The sequence below is a fragment of the Mastomys coucha genome, unplaced genomic scaffold (assembly GCF_008632895.1).
Source record: "Mastomys coucha isolate ucsf_1 unplaced genomic scaffold, UCSF_Mcou_1 pScaffold13, whole genome shotgun sequence".
NCBI classification, from domain to species: Eukaryota; Metazoa; Chordata; class Mammalia; order Rodentia; family Muridae; genus Mastomys; species Mastomys coucha.
The window spans coordinates 73,698,409-73,720,173 of record NW_022196895.1 but is presented as its reverse complement, the minus strand read 5'-3'; the positions used below and the strand labels follow the sequence as shown (position 1 = coordinate 73,720,173).

The following is a 21,765-nucleotide window of genomic DNA, read 5'->3' as shown; positions in this document are numbered from 1 at the left end:
GGCCCGCAACACTTCCATGATAGTCCTCAGACTGAACCAGCCTATGTCTTGATTGCTGACTGCAAGCCCCAGAACTGTGACAGTCTTGAATCTCATTTGTTTAGGTCACCTGGGTTATAGTACTTCAGAGGTCCAACCTTCTAATACAAACACTGTCATCCTTGGGTTAGTCTACTTTGTCCTTGTCTTAGTCAGGGTTCCTATTCCTGCACAAAACATCATGACCAAGAAGCAAGTTGGGGAGGAAAGGGTTTATTCAGCTTACACTTCCACACTGCTGTTCATCACCAAAGGAAGTCAGGACTGGAACTCAAGCAGGTCAGGAAGCAGGAGCTGATGCAGAGACCATGGAGACCATGTTACTTACTGGTTTGTTTCTCCTGGCTGGCTCAGCTTGCTTTCTTTTCTTTTTTTTTTTTCTCTTTTTTTTTTTTTTGGTTTTTCGAGACAGGGTTTCTCTGAGTAGCCCTGGCTGTCCTGGAACTCACTCTGTAGACCAGGCTGGCCTCGAACTCAGAAATCCGCCTGCCTCTGCCTCCCAAGTGCTGGGATTAAAGGTGTGCGCCACCACTGCCCGGCTTGCTTTCTTATAGAATCCAGGACTACCAGCCCAGGGATGGCACCACCCACAAGGGTGTCCCCACCACCACCACTAATTGAGAAAATGTCCCACAGCTGGATCTCATGGAGGCATTTCCTCACCTAAAGTTCCTTTCTCTGTGATAACTCCAGCTTGTGTCAAGTTGACACACAGAACCAGCCAGTACAGTACTGTTCTCCAGTTTCCTCCAGGGAAATTAAAGCCCAGTCCCCCACGGTGGCAACTGACTAAAGCACGCTTCCAAAGGGAGGGGGAGGGGCAGGGGTGCCTGTCCGTCTCTGTGTCCCTGTGGCACAGATATGTATGTGCACAGAGCTCAAAGGACATTCGGGAATCAATTCCTTCCGACTACCATAGGTTCCAAGGGTCAAACTCGGGTCCTCAGACTGGTTTGGCAAGTGCCTTTTGGACCTAAGCATCTCAACATGAAATCATGCTCTGTCTCCATGTCCTTCTCCCTGACCTCATTTCCTCCTCCACTGCTGTTTTACATACTCACTTCCTACACTGAGTGATCTCAAATCCTTCTCTCGGGATGTTCCTCTAGGAGGCTTCAAGCTAAGAATGCTGACACCAGAAATGGTACTTGAAAGTGTCCAGACAGAATCCTGCTGTGGCTCCAGCCAGCCAGAACCCAAGGTTGTCCCTGGAGAAGGGTGACTGACCATGTCTGAATTGCAACCTCACCATCACTGAGGCCTCTCCTACCGCCAGGAGGAACTCGGGCAAAAGAGCTGATGCAGCATAGCAGCATTTAAAACCACAGGGTAAGCAAAACCACCCGGTAAGCATAACTCTGAGGCTGGCACTGTAAGCAGCGTTACCAGCTGCCGCCGCAGCGCTGAGGGAAATCACAAGCTCGGGACACCAGTAGAATAACGGAGGAACCAGGGAGCCACTGCGACAGCATTTAAAGAGGTGAACAAAAACAACAAGGGTAGACTTTTTGTAAAAGCAAAACTTAAATATGAACCTGAAAAGAAATGACACCAGTTCTACATTGCTTTAACTTCTCCAGATCCCATGAGTCATTGGGCAGGCACATGGGCAATCCATCGTACACTGGAAAGAGTCCATTCTGCCTGTGTGCGTGCGCAGCAGTACTTACTCAGAATATCAGCACTCAGGAGGCAGAGGAGGGGACCCTGTGCTCAAGGTCAGCCACTGATTCTGCAGGGGTTTGAATATGCTTGGTCCAGGGAGGGGCACTGTTAGGAGTATGGCCTTGTTGGAGGAAGTGTGTCACTAGGGGTGTGGGATTTAAGACCCTCATCCTAGCTGCCTGAAAGCCAATCTTCTCCTGTTTACCATTGGAATAAGATGTAGAACTCTCAGCTCCTCCTGCACCATGCCTGCCTGGATGCTGCCATTGCTCCCACCTTGGTGATAATGGACTGAACCTCTGAACCTATAAGCAAGCCAGTTCCAATTAAATGTTGTCCTGATAGGAGTTGCCTTGGTCATGGTGTCTGTGCACAGCAGGAAAACCTTAACAGCAACAGATACACAAGAACCTGCTTCAAAGGGTGGGCAAGGCGCAAGCTCATTACCTCCACAGATGAGGCAAACGCCATCACTTACCTTCCTCTTTTGCATCTACGCCTCTCCTTTACCTCACATTTGTGGTCTAACAGAAGATTCCTTCAACCCAGATAACAGAGAAGGAAAAGGCTCAGGCATGATTTGAGAACAGCCTGCCTGGTTCTGCGTGCATTGCTTATGTGGATGTGGCATGGTTGCAAAACTCAAGAGTGACCGAAACAAGTAGATACTGTATCAGCCAGTCCAGCTGGTCACCAAGCCACTGTGAGGGGAGACACACCCAAGGTGAAGGATGGTGGGCTGGACAGGGCAGACCAAAGGCAGAGAACCAGGGAAGAGGTGAGTGGGTGGGCTTATACAAATTAGCAACAAAATGTGCAACTTTATCTCTTACTAGTACCTATAAGGAGCCACCACTGCTACCCTGCAGGGGGATGCAGAACTCTATAACTAGGATAACTCATACAGTTGACTGCGCTGGACTCAGTCCTTGGCTACCCCCAGTGCTTCCTTGCTAGGCCCATGAACAGAAAATTCACCGTTATAGAAATGAGACTATGCAAGGACCCTCCACTGACCACCTGTAATCTAGTGACTCCTCTTGAGAGTATATGTTGAGGAGGCTGAACTCTAAATCTGTTACCATGTTTCCAGAAGACCAGACAGTAAACTGAAACTATCAGATCTCTTCCATTCTGGGAAAGGTAAGGGCTTCTCTGTGGCAAGTTAGACTCCAAGAATGGGTTTGCCCTCTAGACTACAGCTTCTACAGTGCCTGACATGCCCATGTGAAATTCCATTTAATATTACCTTAGACTAGTGTTTCTCGATTAGATTTTCATTATCATTCCTGTAAACTTCCCTAATTGCCACTCTCATGAAATTTTAATACAGCACGATATATTGTTTCTTTGATTAGATGCCATGAAAGCGCTTTAGACCTACGAGAGAAGAGCGGAGAGGTTAGGGACTACAGAGATGGCTCAGTGGGTTAAGTACTTGCCCTACAAGTGTGAGGACCTGAGTTCAGATTCCTAAAACTCACATGAAAGCCAGATGTAGTAAAGGCACATCTGTAATCTTAGGGCTAAGAAATCCCCAGCCAGCCTCCTACATGGTACCAAGGAACAGAAGACCCAGTATCAAACAAGGCGGAAGGCGCTGAACAACACCCAAGGGAATCAGTCCTTTGACCTCCACACACACACACAGTGGGAGGAGCCTGAACTCACACACATACACTACATACACCACACATACCACACACATATATACACATACCACACAAACATACCACACACATACACAGACACCACACACCACACATATACACTACATACATACACACCACACACCACATACATAACACAGACAGCATACACCACATAAACACTACATACACACAGACACCACACACCACACACATACACTACATACACACAAACACACACCACACACATAACCCAGACAGCATACACCCCATATACACTACATACACACATACACCACACACCACACATGTACACTACATATACACACACCACTCACCCCACACACACCACACATATACAGATACCACACACAAGGAAATATGTACAGCTGAGAAGAGATGTATGTTTAACACAAGAATACAAATTAAATCCCAAATCATCAGAAACTTTTATTTTACTTCATGTCAAGCAGGAAAAAAAAGCCATAAATGTAATATTATTTTACACTCGTGAAACACGTTTACATCAGTTATGCTGATTGATAGAAAATATAGATCATTGAAAAACAACAATAAATAATATACTTAAAAACAGAATATTCTATGTGCAATGGACAATTTCCTGAGGTTATCCAGTTTGGGAAGTCAACAGACCTTTGCAAACCTGAGTTTCTCAAAAGGATGCCCAACTGGTGCACATATCCTGTCGTGCCACCAGGCTGCCATGCTGGGCCCATCTTACATTGAAAGAGGGGAAATAGCTGACCTTTGGGTAGAGAATGGGCTGACATGGGTTCTCACTATGTTTCCAGACCGGTCTCAGCCTCACAGCCCTCCTGTCTCAGCCTCCAGCATGCTGACATTGCACAGAGGAGAAGAATGTTATTGTCCTTTGCAGTGGCACGGACATTTACAACATGCCAATAAGAAGTCTGGCTACAGACTTTGTCCTGGCTCCAGTGCCACTGACTTGGGTGACACCATACACCCAAGCACCATCCACAGTGCATGATCTCCCTGCAGCGATAATGCCTCCTTAAATGTTCCAGATTACAGCAGAAGGAGACTTTCTGGAAAGATTTGAGATTGAATATGGGCTTTATTTATTGTATGTAAGTGCACTGTAGCTGTCTTCAGACACACCAGGAGAGGGCATCAGATCTCATCATGGATGGTTGTGAGCCACCATGTGGTTGCTGGGATTTGAACTCAAGACCTTCGGAAGAGCAGTCAGTGCTGTTAACCACTGAGCCATCTCTCCAGCCCTGAGGAACCATTAAATACCATATTTCTTTGAGTCTAATTTTTTTTCAACTTTCCTGCCTCAAAATCAAATGGAGTTGGCCATCTACAGACTGTCACAACTTAGTTAGCAGCCCCCACCCAACATACCTCCATAGATACAAACTAGAGTGTACTTTACAATCCAGGGACTCATAGATTGGAAACTCTCTCCGCTGTGGTTTATTCAGTACATTGCATTTTTTGTAAAAATAATTCTGACACTTAAATTCCAGTCATTTTATTGGCTGGAAAAAAATGTTAGCCAAATATCCTTTTTAAATGTGTGTTTTGTGTGTGTGTGTGTGTGTGTGTGTGTGTGTGTGTGGTGGTGGTGTGTATATGGTATGTTTGTGTCTCTGTATGTGTGTGGTATGTGTGTGGTGTGGTGTGTGTGTGTGTGTGTGTGTGTGTGTGTGTGTGTGTGTGTATGTCTGCCCTCGCACATGTCAATCACTGCTATGCACATGTGTGGAAGCCAGAGGCCAAGATGGAACAGACTGTCTCCTCACACCTTTACGTGGGTTCCAGGGATGGGGTACAGGTCATCAGGCTTGCTCAGAATCTTTACTCCCTCATTCAGCCCGCAGGAGCATGACAGCCACACAAAGGGCTAGAACAGGACTGGGCCAGAGAGTTGTGCTCTAGGTCTGGTTCTGTCTCTTGCTGGCTGTCAGAGTTGTAAGGAAACTGATCCCACCCTGCTCGCTGGGTCTTGTTTTCCCATCTGTGAAATGAGCAAGTCCAATCAGACTCTTGTACGTCTTCCAGCTAAACACAAAGGTAGTTTTAAACATTGCACCACTGAGAGAAGATGCCCCCCACTCCCGTTCCCACGGCCCTCCTTCCCACAGCCCAAGGAGCATCTTTGGAAACTGGCGCCATCCTCCACAGCCCTGCTCAAGCCAATGCTGCGGATCCAGAGTGGTTTTGCTTCCCGACAGGAAACAACACTCATAACCTTAGTAACTAGCCAGGAAATAATAATTCTTCCTTCTGGGGCAGTATGTAAACTCTCCAAGGGGGAAAAAAAGGACTCTGCAGAATTCTACTCGGCTAAGTTGAGTCAAATGTCTACTATAAATTTAAAATATCAAAAAAAAATTTTTTTTCAACAAGGGTTCACATCAAAGTCTTCATGATTGACACAATTTGGCTATGGATTGTTGTGCTCCTGGAGTCTCTCGTCATGTCACAGGAGCAGCAGCTGAGGAAAGCTTTCTTTTCTGAAAGAAAAAAGCACAGACATTTCATCTGAATGACCTACTCATACCAATTTAGAAGTCTGTTTGGTCAAGAAAAAAAAAGCAGTGAGCAGAGTCGCTGTCACCATGGGAGGTCTTCATGGTCATAACACGTGCACTGATATTTTTGATGCACGTGCTTCTAATTCAAAAATTATAATCTGTATTTATTAAGCATGCTAAAGCTAAAAACAGAAATAACACCTAAGATCAGCAACTCCTGAACAAATTACTAACGCCTAGCTCTCCAGGGAAATTTCAATCCCTGAGGGACAGTCAAACATAGAAATAGTGTAATACATTGCAGGACTGAATTAACTAAACCAGGATCCTTTCCTTAAAATTCTCTGAAACTGAGGCTGGAGAGATGACCCAGTGGATAAGAGAATCTGTTACTGTTCCATAAGACCTAAATTCAGTTTGCCACACCCATCTCAGGCAGCTCACAGCTGCCTGTGACTCCACTTTCAGGAGATGCAACACTCTCTCCTGGACTCTTCAGATAATTTCACACATGTAGCAGATGGGGGAAAGGGGGAGGAGAGAGAGAGAGAGAGAGAGAGAGAGAGAGAGAGGGTGAGAGAGAGGGTGAGAGAGAGAGAGAGCACAGGAGGAGAGAGAGGGGGAGGGACAGAGAGCAAGAGAAAGAGAGAGAGCATGGGAGGAGAGAGAGAGGAGAGGGACAGAGAGAGAGGAGAGGGACAGAGAGAGAGAGCACGGGAGGAGAGAGAGAGGAGAGGGACAGAGAGAGGAGAGGGACAGAGAGAGAGAGCATGGGAGGAGAGAGAGAGGAGAGGAAGAGAGAGAGAGGGCGAGAGAGAGAGAGAGAGAGGGCGAGAGGGGGGAGAGAGAGCACGGGAGGAGAGAGAGAGTGAGAGTGAGAGTGAGAGAGAGAGCATGGGAGGAGAGAGAGAGCAAGAGAGAGGAGCAAGAGCAAGAGGGGGCGAGAGAGAGAGCATGGGAGGAGAGAGAGAGGAGGGAGAGAGAGAGAGAAAGAGAGAGAGGGCGAGAGAAAGAGAGAGGAGAGGGACAGAGAGAGAGAGAGAGAGAGAGAAGGAGAGAGGAGCGAGCGTGAGAGAGAGAGGGGAAAGAGAGAGAGAGGGGGTGAGAGAGAGCGAGCATGGGAGGAAAGAGAGAGGAGTGAGAGAGAGAGAGAGAGAGAGAGAAAGGGTCAGAGAGAGAGAGGGCAAGAGAGAGCATGGGAGGAGAGAGAGAAAGAGAGAGAGAGCACAGGAGGAGAGAGAGAGAGAGGAGCGAGAGCAAGAGAGAGAGAGAAAGGGTGAGAGAGAGAGCATGGGAGGAGAGAGAAAGAAAGAGAGAGAGCAAGAGAGAGCGAGTGAGCAAGTGAAAGAGAGAGAGAGAGAGAGAGAGAGAGAGAGCACTTTTAAAATTCTCTGAAATTCAGTCAATCATATGAACAAGCTGAGCCCCTATTCATTGACCTGGTGCAGACATTAAAATTATACAGTTTGAAAGAGACAGCTTATTAAATATGTAGGCATTAGCATCTCGAGTTCACACAACAGATTCCTGGACTCAGGGGAACTAGAGGTCTATATCAAATGCTAGTCTTAAGCTTGTAGCATATGTGCTTTATCTAGATATGAGCAAGAAGCAAAGAAGTAAGATATATATCTTATATAAATATATAATATAGAAATATATGTTTCCTATATAAATACATATAATTTATTTAATAAGCTCTTGGGACTGCCAGTGCTTGGTCCCAGGACTGTTGTTTGCACTACGGTCCAGAGAGTAGATCTGCTGATGGGTGACTCACTTACAATGTCCCTGCGTGGTCTCTGAGAAAGAGACAGTCATATGAAGAAGGCATTATGACAGGGTGTAAAGACTACTGTTTATGTTATACTTATACCTATCTAGGGAATGGAAAATTCTATGTCTTCAGTTTCTATCTCTTTTATAGTAAAGTTACTCACACCTTAAGCATATTCATGAAGCAATTTAAGGTCTTATATTTCATACAAATTGATACCAGGCAGTTATTCTATTTCATTGAGACAACTTGGCTCCTGTGTAACTAACTGGGGATAAGTCGGGAAGTAGGTGGTTTGAGGGCCTGAAGCAATGTTTGCTGTGCTAAACTCCCAGTGCTTTCTGGTGGGTAGAACATAAGACTTAACAAATCGCCAGAGAGTGCTGCGAAAACCTGTTTTGTTTCACAACTGACAGCAATGTCATCGATACCAGGAAGAGCCGGAGTGACACTTTTCCAAGTCTGCCATAACACAACTTGCTACAACCATCCACCCACTCTCTCTGTCACTCCCAGAAGGACCCAAGAGCAGAACAAAATGCAAATGGCCCCACTCTTCAATATAGTTTTCACCAAAGAAGTAAGACTTGTCTCGTTATAGACAAATGAGAAACTGAGAAACTCTAAGACAAACTAGGACTGAAGTTTTTTTCTTGAGGACAGATCCTCCCGCCACTTTTCCTTTGGTGCTGTAAGCCCTATAAAGTTACATGCCAGGCCCAGACTGCCTGGGCAAAAACACAAGGTACCAGGAGCTTCCTCCAGTGTTGCTTTTGGCTTCTGAGGCATTTCTCACATTGCGGCTGAGTGCCCGGAGACAGCCACTGTGTGGTCTCCTTTGCAGCTGTGACTGGCTAGCAGTGCTGAATCCTCCAAGACTCCTTGTGATTTACTAGTTCAGATGATGACAACCTGTGACCTGGTACACAATGACCCCTCTAGTCCCCTTCTGTGTCTGGTGACTGTGATACAATTTACATAGTTTCCATTGACTTCTCCTCTTCGGGGAATAAGGAATACATCCAAAGACTGAGAATCGTGTGTGTGTGTGTGTGTGTGTGTGTGTGTGTGTGTGTGTGCACACGCGTGCGTGCGTGCATGTGTGCGTGCATGCGTGTGTGCGCACGCGTGTGTGCGTGTACATGTGCGTGTGTGTGCGTACGTGCATGCGTGTGTGCGCGGGTGTGTGTGTGTGTGTGCGTGTGTGCGTGCGTGCGTGCGTGTGTGCATGCATGCGTGTGTGCGCGGGTGTGTGTGTGTGCCTGTGTGTGCATGTGTGTATGTGCGTGTGTGTGTGTGGTGTTGCTTCCAAAGTTGCTGAAGTGTAGTTGTGTAAAAGCTACAAAGAGGGCTGGGCAAATTTAGAGAGCTGTAGAGTAGTGGAAAGCGAAGAGGAAGAGAAAAGGTCCTCTCCCCAGCAGGCTTCCAGTCAGCCTGCAGTTGTAGGCTCTAGAAGCAAGCCTGAAGGGAGCCTGATGCGAGACCTGGCCTCTTGGTGGTGCTCACATCTGGAGGCTTCTGAAGTGCAAATCACCCGGAACACGACAGGATTCCAGGAAGATTAAAGACTCTTACCACCTCTGATGTCACTGATACAGCAAACTGTAATCGTCAACCAAAGAGTAATCGGGGTCATCTGCAAAGGGCAGGGCATAGGACAGAAGTTAGCTAACTGCTCCTCTTATTAAGAAAGATAGCTCAGCGGTTAAGAGTGCTCACTGCTCTTCCAGAGGTCCTGAGTTCAAATCCCAACAACCACAGGGTGGCTCACAACCATCCATAATGAGATCTGAGACACTCTTATGATGTATCTGAAGAAAGTATACTTACATATAACAAATAAATAAATCTTTGGGCCAAAGCAAGTGGGGCTGGAGCGAGAAGTTAAAAAAAAGACCTAAAGACCTTAGCCCAGTGGTTCATGACCTTAACCTCTGGGTCATGACCCCCACAAAGGTCGCATATCAGATATTTACATTATAATTCATAATAATAGCACAAAAATAAAGTATGAAGTAGCAACAAAAAATAATTTCATGGTTGGTGGTTCACCATAAATGAGAACTGTATTAAAGGGTCTGAGCATTAGGAAGGTCAGGAACCAGGGCTTTCAAACCAAAAGCATTCCACTTCAAGGCAGCTGCCTTCTTAGAGTGATTAATACATCAACATATAAAATGTGGACACCAAAGCCTATGCTCAGTAGTCATGACTACAAAGCCGGGAGCATTCCAGAAATCACTACTAGGACCCGTCTTTTGTTCTTGGCCCACATTAGCATCCACAGTAAAGCCATCATCAAAAAATGGACAAAAATGAAGTCATATTAGTAAGTGGTAATTATATGGCAACAAGAAGTAAAACAACTAAAATATCATTTAAATATATTATCTCAACCACTACTTTTTAGCCACTTGGTATTTATTTATTTATTTATCGTGTGCATCTGTGTATATGCTCATGTGCTCACACACATACAGAAGTCAAAAGATAGCTGCTAAGAGTCAGTTGTCTCCTTATGCCATGTGCATGCTGGGCCTTGAATGTAGGTCACCAACCTTGATGGCAAGCCCCTTTGCCCACTGAGCCAGCTTGCTGGCCCCCAAAATTTTCAACAGCCATTAAAATTTTTACTGAGATGTCAAATCGGCATAAATGGACCCTCTCCTCAATCCCCTTTGAACACAGCTACTTAACCCATTCTTGCCTGAAATGGCTCATTGTTAAGTACCTGGCTAGGCATTGAATACTATGGTAAGGGCTGGAGAAGATAAAAGACAAAATATAAGCTCTTCAAAGGTGTGGTAATTAACCAGGCAATGCAGCGGGACAAAGATTGCTGCCGTGTGTGGTTCTCTCGGAGGTACTGCAGAGGAAAAGGGAGATGAACGACGTGTGACCGGCACACAATTCCTTTTAGGCAGTGTGCACCAGAATCATTAAAGGCTGCACAATGAGACCCTGTCTCAAAAAGAAAAGTCTTATAGTGAGATCCAAACACAGATACAATCTCTTAGGAGTTCAATCCTATCAGGCATGTCTAACCTGACACCATGGGCCACATGCAGCTGGCCCAACGCAAATCCAAAAACTTACTCAAACCTCTAAAACTATTGGTGATTTTTTTTTCTTTTTGTTGTTGTTAACTAGGCTGTTCTGTTGTCAAGCATAACAGGGTTTCTCTGTGTAGCCCTGGCTGTCCTGGACCTTGCTCTGTAGACCAGGCTGGCCTTGAACTCACAGAGATCCGCCTGCCTCTGCCTCCCGATGGCAGGGTTTAAAGGTGTGCACTGCCACAGCACAGCTCATGCCTGGTTGTTATTTTCATTTCCTAGCTAGTCAATCTTAAAGAATACCTGACCTAAAATTCGCAAAAGGCTCTCCCTGGTGGCATACCTGGTATACGCTTAGGAACTGGGAGAGGTCCTCTCCTGCAAGAGATGAAAATCAAAGTCTTTCAGGTGAGTTCTAATCATATAAGTTTCTACTTCACGCTACAAACACATCACACTGTAATCAGCTGGCTCCTATCCTAGAAAGGCAAGAAGGCTCAGAAGAGACACATGATCTGCAGCTCTGACCTGCAGAAACCCAAAGGGCAGACACGTATGACTCACAAGAGTGAGGAGTGCAGAGCCCTGCCCAGGGCCTGCTGGCGAGATTTTCATCTTAGCTGATGGAAGAAAATGTCCTGATCTCCCAGAGTGTCAAAATCTCCATGCATACAGTGAGAAACAGCTCTACCTCAGTGAGAAACAGCTCTACCCCACGGTGAGAGTTGTCAGCTAATTCCTATTAACAGTCATTCCTGTTGACAGTGTGCTCTGTTCTCTCCCAAGTACTTCCCGCTTTCCCTAAGACTGGATGGAAAACTCAACAGATGAGATTCTGCCCTTACCCCCGACCCTGCCACTGGCTTTGTGTGAAATGGGAGTTTCTTTCCCCTGCAGGCCCTTTATATTAGGAGCAACACATTTTTCCATGCGACGGACCCAGTGGAAGCGGCTTAGCTTTGCTGGCCACAGTCTCTCTGGTGCACCTCTACTCAGACGTGGTGGAAAACAGTTAGATTTAAAAGCATGGTCCACTAGCTCTGATAGCTTTCTATAATGAACACCAAAATTTGAATTTCAAATAACTTTCACATCGTTAAAGGGCATCCTTCTGATGTTTTCCAGTCATTTATAAAGAATAGCCAGGGCTGAAGAGATGGCTCAGTAATTAAGAGTACTTGATACTCTTCCAGGAGACCCAAGTTCAGCTCCCAGGGCCAACATTCAAACGTTCACAAGAGCCTATGGCTCCAGTTCAAGGGAATCTGATGGCCTCTTGTAGCCTCTGTGGACACTCACATACACACACCATATAATGACACAGACAGACACATACACACATAGATAAAAATAAATTTAAAAAGACCATAACCTACGTGTAATAGCTCACACAAGTGCTGGAGTAGAAAGATCTCTGTGATTTTAAGGTCAGTCTATGCTAGAGTGAGAACCTGTCTCAAATACACATACATGCACACACTTACACACACACATACACACATACACACACGAGTGCACATACATATACACATACATCATACACACATGTATACACACACATACTTACACACATACACATACATAGATATATACACACATATGCATACACATATATACATACACACATGTACACACATGTATACATATACATACTTACACATACACACAAATACACACACATGAGTGCACATACATATACACATACATCATACACACATATATACGCATACACACACGAGTGCACATACATATACACATACATCATATACACGTGTATACATACACATATACACACATACACACACATGAGTGCACATACATATACACATACATCGTACACACATGTATACACACACACATACTCACACACACATACACATACATAGATGTATACACACATATGCATACATACATACTTACACACATACACATACATAGATGCATACACACATATTCATACACATATATACATATACCCACATGTACACACATGTATACATATACATACTTACACATATACACAAATACACACACACATGCACATATACTCACAAACACACATATACCACACACACACACACACACACACACAGGTAGGACTGTAGAAATCCTTCTTAAATCATAGGCCCTATGGAAAGAAGCAGATCAGATCTGAGTTATGGGGGCAGAGCATAGTTTGCTTATTCCTGTTTTCTACCAGCTATAGGAAAGCACAGAATTCATAAACAAGTAATAATGGCATGGTCAAGTACACTATAGTACCCCAAAAACACAATTAATAAAAGCTATATAATGTTTGTTCTAAAAATGCTATTTCAAAAACTTAAGTTTCCTTACTAGATAAAACATACACATTTTGTCAATTAAAAAAAATAAATGGCAATGACTTAGATCATTAATAGTATAGGCATTTATTAAACTTCCTTCTTCCCATGAACAGCAGCTAGTTATTACCTTGCTGGGTTGGGCCCTGTCGTCTTCCCTGCGGGGGCGGCATTCCGCTGAGGAGAGTAGAAATTCTCATACATGATGGGTGCTGCAATGTTTAAGACACAAGACACCAGAAGCATGTAAAGGCTGGGCTGTCACGCAGTGGGTGGAGCATTTGCCCATGTAAAGGCTGGGCTGTCACGCAGTGGGTGGAGCATTTGCCCAGCATGCACAGAACCCTGGCTTCATCACCCAGCGCTACATAAGACAGGCTGGGGTGCGCGTGCCTATCCCTGTCTCTCAGGAGATGGAGGCAAAAAGATATGAAGTTCAATGTCGTCCTCAGCCACACATCAAGTTTAAGGCTAGCCTTGAATACATGAGACCCTGTCTTGAAAGAAAGAAAGAAAGAAAGAGAGAGAGAGAGAGAGAGAGAGAGAGAGAGAGAGAAAGAAAGAAAGAGAAAAAAAGAAAGGAAAAAGGAAAGGAAGAGAGAAGGAAGAGAGGGAGAGGGAAAGGGAGAGAAGGTAGAGAGACCCAGGAAGGTCCCCAAAAGCACATGTGTGTTAGAGCCTTTGTCCCCAGCTCAGCAGCAATGGAAGTGATAGGACCTTTAAGAAGTATAGTCCAGGGCTGGTGAGATGGCTCAGTGGGTAAGAGCACCAACTGCTCTTCTGTAGGTCCTGAGTTCAAATCCCAGCAACCACATGGGGCTCACAACCACCCGTAATGAGATCTGACTCCCTCTTCTGGTGTGTCTGAAGACAGCTACAGTGTACTTATGTGTAATAATAAATAAATCTTTGGGCCTGAGCAAGCAGAGTTGACAGGAGCAAGCAGGGCTGACCAGAAAAAACAGAGGTCCTAGAATTCCCAACAGCCACATGAAGGCTCACAGACATCTGTACAGCTACAGTGTACTCATATACATAAAATAAATAAATAAATAAATCTAGAAGGAGGAGGAGGAGGAGGAGGAGGAGGAGGAGGAGGAGAAGGAGAAGAAGAAGAAGGGCCCAGTATGAACACACCAGGAGAGGTCAGTGGAGGCATGTCCTGGTCTCTTCCTCTTTTACATCCTGGCTGTAAAATGCTGCCACTTTCACTACAGCCTCAAAAGTAACGGCATCAACCGCTGGACTGGAGCCCCCAACACTGGCCAAAACAAACCTTTCTCTCATAGGCTGATCTACGAGATACTTGTTACAGCAGCAGAAACTGAGTTATAGAGAAAGTCCCTGTGCCATAGGACAAGCAAGGCTCACACTGCTGTAGGACTGTGCCTCACACCGTGCCACCCGGCTCACCTGGGGGAATCTGTCCGGTTTTCCGCTGGTTCACAAAATACTGGATGTCCTTCTCAATGCTGCATGTTTCTAAACTCTTACGGACTTGTTCATACATCTGATAAAAACAAAATGAAGCATTATGCAGAAGTTTATTGATGGCACTTTTGGTGCCACTCTATGGAAAAGGAACTTTCATGAACAGCTGACTCTTTTTGCAGCTTTTGTTTTGAAAATAAAAACATTCCCATGACTTTTTTTAAAAAAGTATTATTGGGGGCTGGTGAGATGGCTCAGCGGGTAAGAGCATTGACTGCACTTCCGAAGGTCGTGAGTTCAAATCCCAGCAACCACATGGTGGCTCACAACCACTCATAATGGAATCTGATACCCTCTCCTGTGTACTCATTTATAATAGTAAGTAAATCTTCAGGGTTGGAGTGAGTGGGCTGGAGCAAGTGGGGCTGGAGCGAGTGGGGCCGGCAGAGGTCCTGAGTTCAACAGCAGGCACACACATGATGATTCACAGCCATCTGTACAGCTACAGTGTACTCATACACATAAAATAAATAAAATAAATCTTAAAAAAATAATAAGTAAATCTTTAAAAAAAAAAACCTTTCATGCCTTTTTCTGTATGGTTAAGAATTCACAGCTAGCTGGGCAGTGGTGGCGCATGCCTTTGGTCCCAGCACTTGAGAGGCAGAGGCAGGAGGATTTCTGAGTTCGAGACCAGCCTGGTCTACAGAGTGAGTTCCAGGACAGCCAAGGCTACACAGGGAAACCTTGTCTCAAAAAACCAATATATATATATATATATATATATATATATATATATATATATATATATATATATATATATATATATATATATATATTATTGGAACTGAGAAACTATATGCCAAGTCCCAATACCACACACAAAATGCAAACACAACTACTTATCCTGAGGATAAGTTCCTCCATTCAATTCTATAGTTTTTCTGGACACCTGACCTTTCTTCTAAAGTCAGTGTCTCATATTAATGAGCGGGGCTGTTTCTTAGCAAAGGCTAAGATACCCTGGTCTGCTGTCTTTGGTATCTGAGGACCCAGTTACTGTAGCTATGCACAGATTAATTCTGGCTAAGCACCACAATGATACTGAAGCAAGTCCTGGAGTGGATGAAGCAGCCTGGGCATGGCTCAGTCTGCTGATGCTTGGGACAGGCTAAGCAATGGCATTCCACACTGGAGCTGTCTTTGGGATTCACATTCTTCCATCTTTAACACATCTAACTATGTTTGGGTTTTATTATCTGCTCTCTATTCCTAACTCTCAGTTTCTTAATTAGAGCCACGGTGGTAAAATGGACCGGGCGTCACACAGGCGATAGCAATGTTTAAGTCACTAACTCTCTACCTCAAATGGAAGCAGGGAGTGGGGAGAGGATGAACTAAGAAACCTTTACGATTCGTTCTGCTCAGATGATTTTAATGTGCAGAGAACAACTTTCTGAGGCAACTTACCTCATCATTTGTGACACACTGTTGTGACAGCTGATTCACATGTAACCACAATGCATTCCGGAAGAAGTTGATCCGTTCACATTCTTGAGCCTCAAACACCTACAGAAAACCAGTTACACTTACAGGCACATGTCAAGAAGGGGCATCTATTTAAACTGGCTATGACTTAAACAAACTTAACCTATATCAAGGGGTGGGGTTAAAGAGAAAGTAAAGCAAAAGACTGTGTTTAGTGCGGACATAATAGTCTCATAATATCTAGCTGTGAAGATAAATCAAAAAAGATTCATCACTCAAATAAGATAAAATTTTAAAAGTCACCAAAGTTGGTTTGGGGGTGTGGCTCGGTGGATTGGTACTTGCCTGGCATACATGGCCCTTATCACCAGCACCATACAAAGGAAAGAGAAATCCCAGAGGCCACTGGACCTCACACCAAGGCATCCCTGGTATCCATGAGAGAGGAGAAAGCAGGTGTATAGAAGTAACCTTTAGGCTGAGACAGGAAAAAATATGGCTGGGGCTGGGAACATATCCCAATAATCAAGCATGTATAGGCATGAGGTCCGAAGCTTGATATCCAGGACATACACATACACAGATATACGGAGAGACACACACACACAGACGCATGCACACAGACACACACAGAGACACACAGACATATACACAGACATACACACACACAGACATACAGACATATACACAGACATACACACACACAGACATACAGACACACATACACAGAGAGACACACACACAGACACAGACATTCACAGAGACATACACACATAGATAGACAGACACAGATAGACACACACACAGAGACACACACAGAGACACATACACATACACAGATACACAGACGCAGATAGACACACACAGAGACACATACTCACACACACATACACACAGGCCTGGAGCTGGGGGAGACAGACAGGCACAAGGACAGAAAAAGAGTGAGTTTGCTCCTGACCAAAAAGGGAGGAGGCTGTGTCAAGGGTGTAGAGATAGGCCAGCTGGGCAGAGTACGACCTGCACAGGGCAGGGAGCAGCCGGGCTCCCCTTTCTCCTCTAAGGAGCTATGATTCAGCGGTTCTAGTTCTTGAATTCACAGAGACTGCTGGCTATGAGTCCCTGACTCCAGAGGCCTGGAGTGGGCTGAGCAGCCACACTTGTACGCAGTCCTTGGATAACACTGCTAGAAACTGGTATCCGAAAGTTGAAGAGCTTACCAGCTTGCATCTTTCATTTCCTCTTGGAAATTATGAAGGCCCGTGTACTCTCCTTAGAACCCAGCAAGTACAGGCAAGACTCTCAGAGTAATTACAGGGCTCAGCCCACCATTAACTGACGTAGCTGTCTCATGCCTGGGCTAACCAAATATTAGACTAAACCTCTGGATTGAGCTGGACAGTGAGGTCAGGATGGGGAGGAGGCGATAAGATGAAGATGCGAGGAAGTTATTCCAATCCCTTGCATTCTTCACTTCGATGCTGGATTTCTAACTCACCCTCATGCTCCGTGACTGAATGAAACAGTGTGCTAAAATAAACAAATCCTCGGGTTCGAGAAGGAAGAGGTGTCCCATCCCAAGTTTCCAGTCCCAGATGCCTACCTCACAGGCCTTAATGTGCTCACTCTGCCAGTCTTCTCGAACCTTCTCCAGCATGTTGATGTGCAGCATATATGCTTTGTCTGTGAAGGGGGGAGGAGAAGCTAGGTTTAGGAACTAGACAGGCTTGTTACATTGTAGCTAACTGTTCCTTTAGGCTGCTGAACTAGACAGGCTTGTAGCATTGTAGCTGTTCCTTTCTGGTGCCTGTTAACCCTATACATGCAGAGGAGTGTAAACAACCCCAACCAACCCTCCCCATCCTTCAGGGCACGTTCCCCCTCACCTGAATCCTCTACTGCAGTCTTTGAAGTCGCCAGTTTCACAAAAAGCTGTGAGGACCAAAACCAGAAAAAGATTAGGAAAGCTGATCCGGCTTCCATGAACAAACACATGTAAAAGCAACAACCACGGAGAGGTTAGGTCTGGTCTACAAACACGTGTAAAAGCAACAACAACGGAGAGGTTAGGTCTGCTCTCTGTCCTCTATACTTTCCACTTAGAAGCAAATCTTTCATCTCTATTCTTCTCATCAGAAAACAGATATCCATGTCTTCTTAGAGACATGTTTCTTTCCCTCAAGCTGTGGATAATGTTATATTCAGATTATATGTTATTAAATTTATTTTTAAATTTTATTTTATTATTTTGTGTTTGTATGAGTGTTTTTGCTTGCATGTATGTCTGTGTACTACGTCCTTGTCTGGTTCCTGCAGAGGCCAGAAGAGGGCATTGTACACCTGGGGACTGGAGTTATAGATGGTTGTGAGCTGCCATGTTAGTTTTAGAAATGAATTCAGGCTGGGCTGGTGAGATGTACCTACTGCTCTTCTGAAGGTCCTGAGTTCAAATCCCAGCAACCACATGGTGACTCACAACCACCTGTAATGAGATCTGATGCCTTCTTCTAGGGTGTCTGAAGACAGCTACAATGTACTTATATATAATAATAAATCTTTGAGTCAGTGAGCGAGCAGGGTATACTGGAAAGAGAGCAAGTGGGGCCAACTGGAGCGAGCAGAGGTCCTAAAAGTCAATTCCCAACAACCATCTGTAGGCTCACAACTATCTGTACAGCTACAGTGCGTTCTCATATACATAAAATAAATAAATAAATCTTAAAAAAAAAAGAAAGAAAGAAAGAAAAGAAATTGAATTCAGGTCTTCTGCAAGAGCAGTCAGTACTCTTAACTGCTGAGGCATCACTGCAACCATATTATTAAATTTATTGTTTAATTTATTGATATTATTCCTCCAGCTATATTATTAAATGTATAACTTTTGCCCTCAAGAAACATGTTGTCAACAAAGAATACAGGAGCTGAGTTTTGAAGACACACATACAAAAAAACAAAAAACTGCCAGGCGGTGTTGGCCCACGCCTTTAGTCCCAGCACTTGGGAGGCAGAGGCAGGCGGATTTCTGAGTTTGAGGCCAACCTGGTCTACAGAGTGAATTCCAGAACAGCCGGGGCTACACAGAGAAAGCCTGTCTCGAAAAACCAAACAAAAAAGGGGGGGGGGGCAGGAGAGATGGCTCAGTAGTTAAAAGCACTGACTGCTCTTCCAGAGGTCCTGAGTTTAGTTCCCAGCAACCACATGGTGGCTCACAACCATCTGTGATGGGATCCAATGCCCTCTTTTGGTGTGTCTGAGGACAGCGACAGTGGACTTACATAAATTAAATAAGTAAATAAATAAATATTTAAAAACAAACAAGCCTCCAGTTCCAACCACTGTTCCCTAGTAGTGAGCTTCTCGGGTGCTTTTTCCAACCTCAAACTGTTAACAAGGGCTTTTTCTGACTTGAGACATAAGTATTTTTTTTAATAATTTAAGCTTTTCAGTTAGCTTTATTTTTGTTTTGTGGGATGAGGTTTCACTGTGCAGCCCAGCCTGGCACTAACCTCATGCCTCTCCTGCCTCTCCCTTCTGAGAACTGGAACGTTGTGCGTGTACATCCTGCCCGACCCTGAGCTTTAAGAAGCCGCGAGGGAATCTCTGGCTCTTCTGGTTCTAGGCTATGCGCCTTACCTTTTCTTGTTGCCGTTGATTGGCCACATTGGCGCTGCGGTGGACAGCCTGCTCCGCCTCATCCTTATCCCGGCACTTCTGCTCATAATTCTTCTTGGCCTTTGTGTAAACAGAGGATGGGGACAGGTGAACAGGGTATAAAGTCTGAAAATCAGCTGGCCTGAACCTCCAGGCCAGGTCCACGCCCACCAACAGAGCTCTGATTGGTGCTGGAGTCTCTGATAGACATCAGGCTCTCAGGGGAAAGGTTTCCACATCAGTGTCTTTGAGCAGTCTCCCTAGTTCTCGCTCTTTTCCAAACTATTCTCAGAGTGGAAATAATAACTACCATTGGCTGGCACGATGCACGTGAGCTCTAAAGACTAAGAAACGGGATTGGAAATGTATATGACTGATTTTTATAATTTCTCCTTATTCTTGAAATAGTGAGACAAATTATACAGTACAATATGATCATATCCAACTATTGTATATAACTTCTAAGATGTATAACCCAAGATGTATGTATCATTCATAATCTTTAGAGTCTATTGCTATCACGTGATCACAGGAACCAACTCCCTCTCATTGTAAACAGGCATCAGTATTCTAGAGTCTCCAGCCATGGCCATACACAGTGGGGACACACCAATGCCATCATTCACTCATTTTAGAATATTCGAGTTTGTTTTGTTTGGAGACAGGGTTTCTCTGTGTAACAGAGCTCTGGCTATCCTGGACTCAACTAGATCAGGCAAGATCCATAACAATTTATCCCTAGCTTGGCAGGCATTGTTAATAAATTAAAGGAAATTAATTAAATTAGTTAATATAAATAAATTAAAGGAAAGAGCACTTTTATAATTTTCAGATATCTTAAAACACAAAAGGGTCGTTCAGTAAAATGAGCAACAGACAAGATTCAGAAATGACTCAGGAGAGCCAAGTGTTTTCACCAATAGATGACATAGTAGAAACATCCCTTGAGTAGAGACACTCATGCACAGCACAGAATCTCAGATGATGCCACTGTTACCATGACAGCAGCAGCAAGCACCGATAGATGACATAGTCAGAACACTACTTGAGTACGGACACATTCATGCACCGCACAGAAATACCATGGGGTAAAAAGCTCAAGTACAAAATAAGTAGTGCATGTGTCTGTATACACACACACACGCACACACACATATGAGGGAGGGGAAGAGAGTGTGTGTGTGTCTCTGTATGTATGTATATATGTATGTATGTGTGTTTGTGTATCTGTGAATATTTGTGTGTGTGTGTGTACATTTTTGTGTATGTGTGTGTGTCACATGATTTTGTGTCACAGCCTAAAATATTTAGGTGGGCTTGTTTTATTTTTTCCAGGTATCATGTTAACTTCTCCAGCAGAGATAAACAAACATCTACTCGTCCCCAATCAGGCACCAACCACCAACTCTAGCTTGGGGAACTAATGAGTATGACTACAAATATTTACAGCAACAAGAGTGAAGGGTCGCCTACAGAAGCAGGGACAACATATAGGTACCTACACCATAGAAAAAAGTCTGCCCCTCTGCAGAGCTGTATCTCACCATGTGTCCTGGCTGAAAGCATGGCTTTGTGAAGCCCTTAGACACTGTGGTCATTCATTTTCTGCCCTGTGAACCTCTCTCTCCAGCAGGAGGGGATGCTACTGGGTCCTCCACTCTTGCCAGGGATGTTGGTAGCCACAGCTACTTTAACTCACAAGGCAGCAGCCATGCCATGAGACAGGAGAGGGTTCTGCACCAGCTAACTGGAAACAACACACTGCTACACCTACTCTCTCCCATCTTCAAGCTTCCCAAGGCTTTAACAGGAAGAGGAGCCAACTGTTTTCCTTAACACTGCACCAATTGATGACACAGTAGAAACACCCCTTGAGTAGGGACACACTCATGCACAGCACAGAATCTCAGATGATGTCACTACGGCAACAACAGCAGCAGCAGGCGTGACTCACATCCATGGCTTTCTTGAACTGTGAGCTCCTTTGTTTGTGGGCAGCATCCATTATCATTTCTGTCTGTAAAAGAGCATACAGGCACTGTCAAGAAAAGCCATAAGTTACTGCTAGCAGCAGCTTGTCCTGAGGGCTAAGCCTTCACTGTGGGTTTTCCGGGTTAGTCCTTGCAGCATCCAGAAGCCGGATGTGCTATTTCTTATCCCCAC

At 44.7% G+C, this 21,765-nt stretch overlaps 1 protein-coding gene across 1 annotated transcript in view; it reads right to left on the bottom strand.

The window, feature by feature from the left end:
* Positions 1–3,783: 3,783 nt before the first annotated feature.
* Positions 3,784–21,765, bottom strand: part of Pstpip2 (proline-serine-threonine phosphatase interacting protein 2) — a 93,208-nt gene continuing 75,226 nt past the window's right edge. The window contains exons 6-15 of the mRNA XM_031366098.1: positions 21,557–21,619; positions 19,585–19,683; positions 17,838–17,883; positions 17,555–17,634; positions 15,937–16,035; positions 14,449–14,545; positions 13,166–13,247; positions 11,055–11,089; positions 9,234–9,294; positions 3,784–5,860 (exon numbers count right to left, since the gene is read on the bottom strand). Of these exons, the coding sequence (XP_031221958.1) occupies positions 9,245–9,294; positions 11,055–11,089; positions 13,166–13,247; positions 14,449–14,545; positions 15,937–16,035; positions 17,555–17,634; positions 17,838–17,883; positions 19,585–19,683; positions 21,557–21,619 (651 nt within the window). The 3' untranslated portion in view covers positions 3,784–5,860; positions 9,234–9,244. The remainder of the gene's footprint in view (positions 5,861–9,233; positions 9,295–11,054; positions 11,090–13,165; positions 13,248–14,448; positions 14,546–15,936; positions 16,036–17,554; positions 17,635–17,837; positions 17,884–19,584; positions 19,684–21,556; positions 21,620–21,765) is intronic.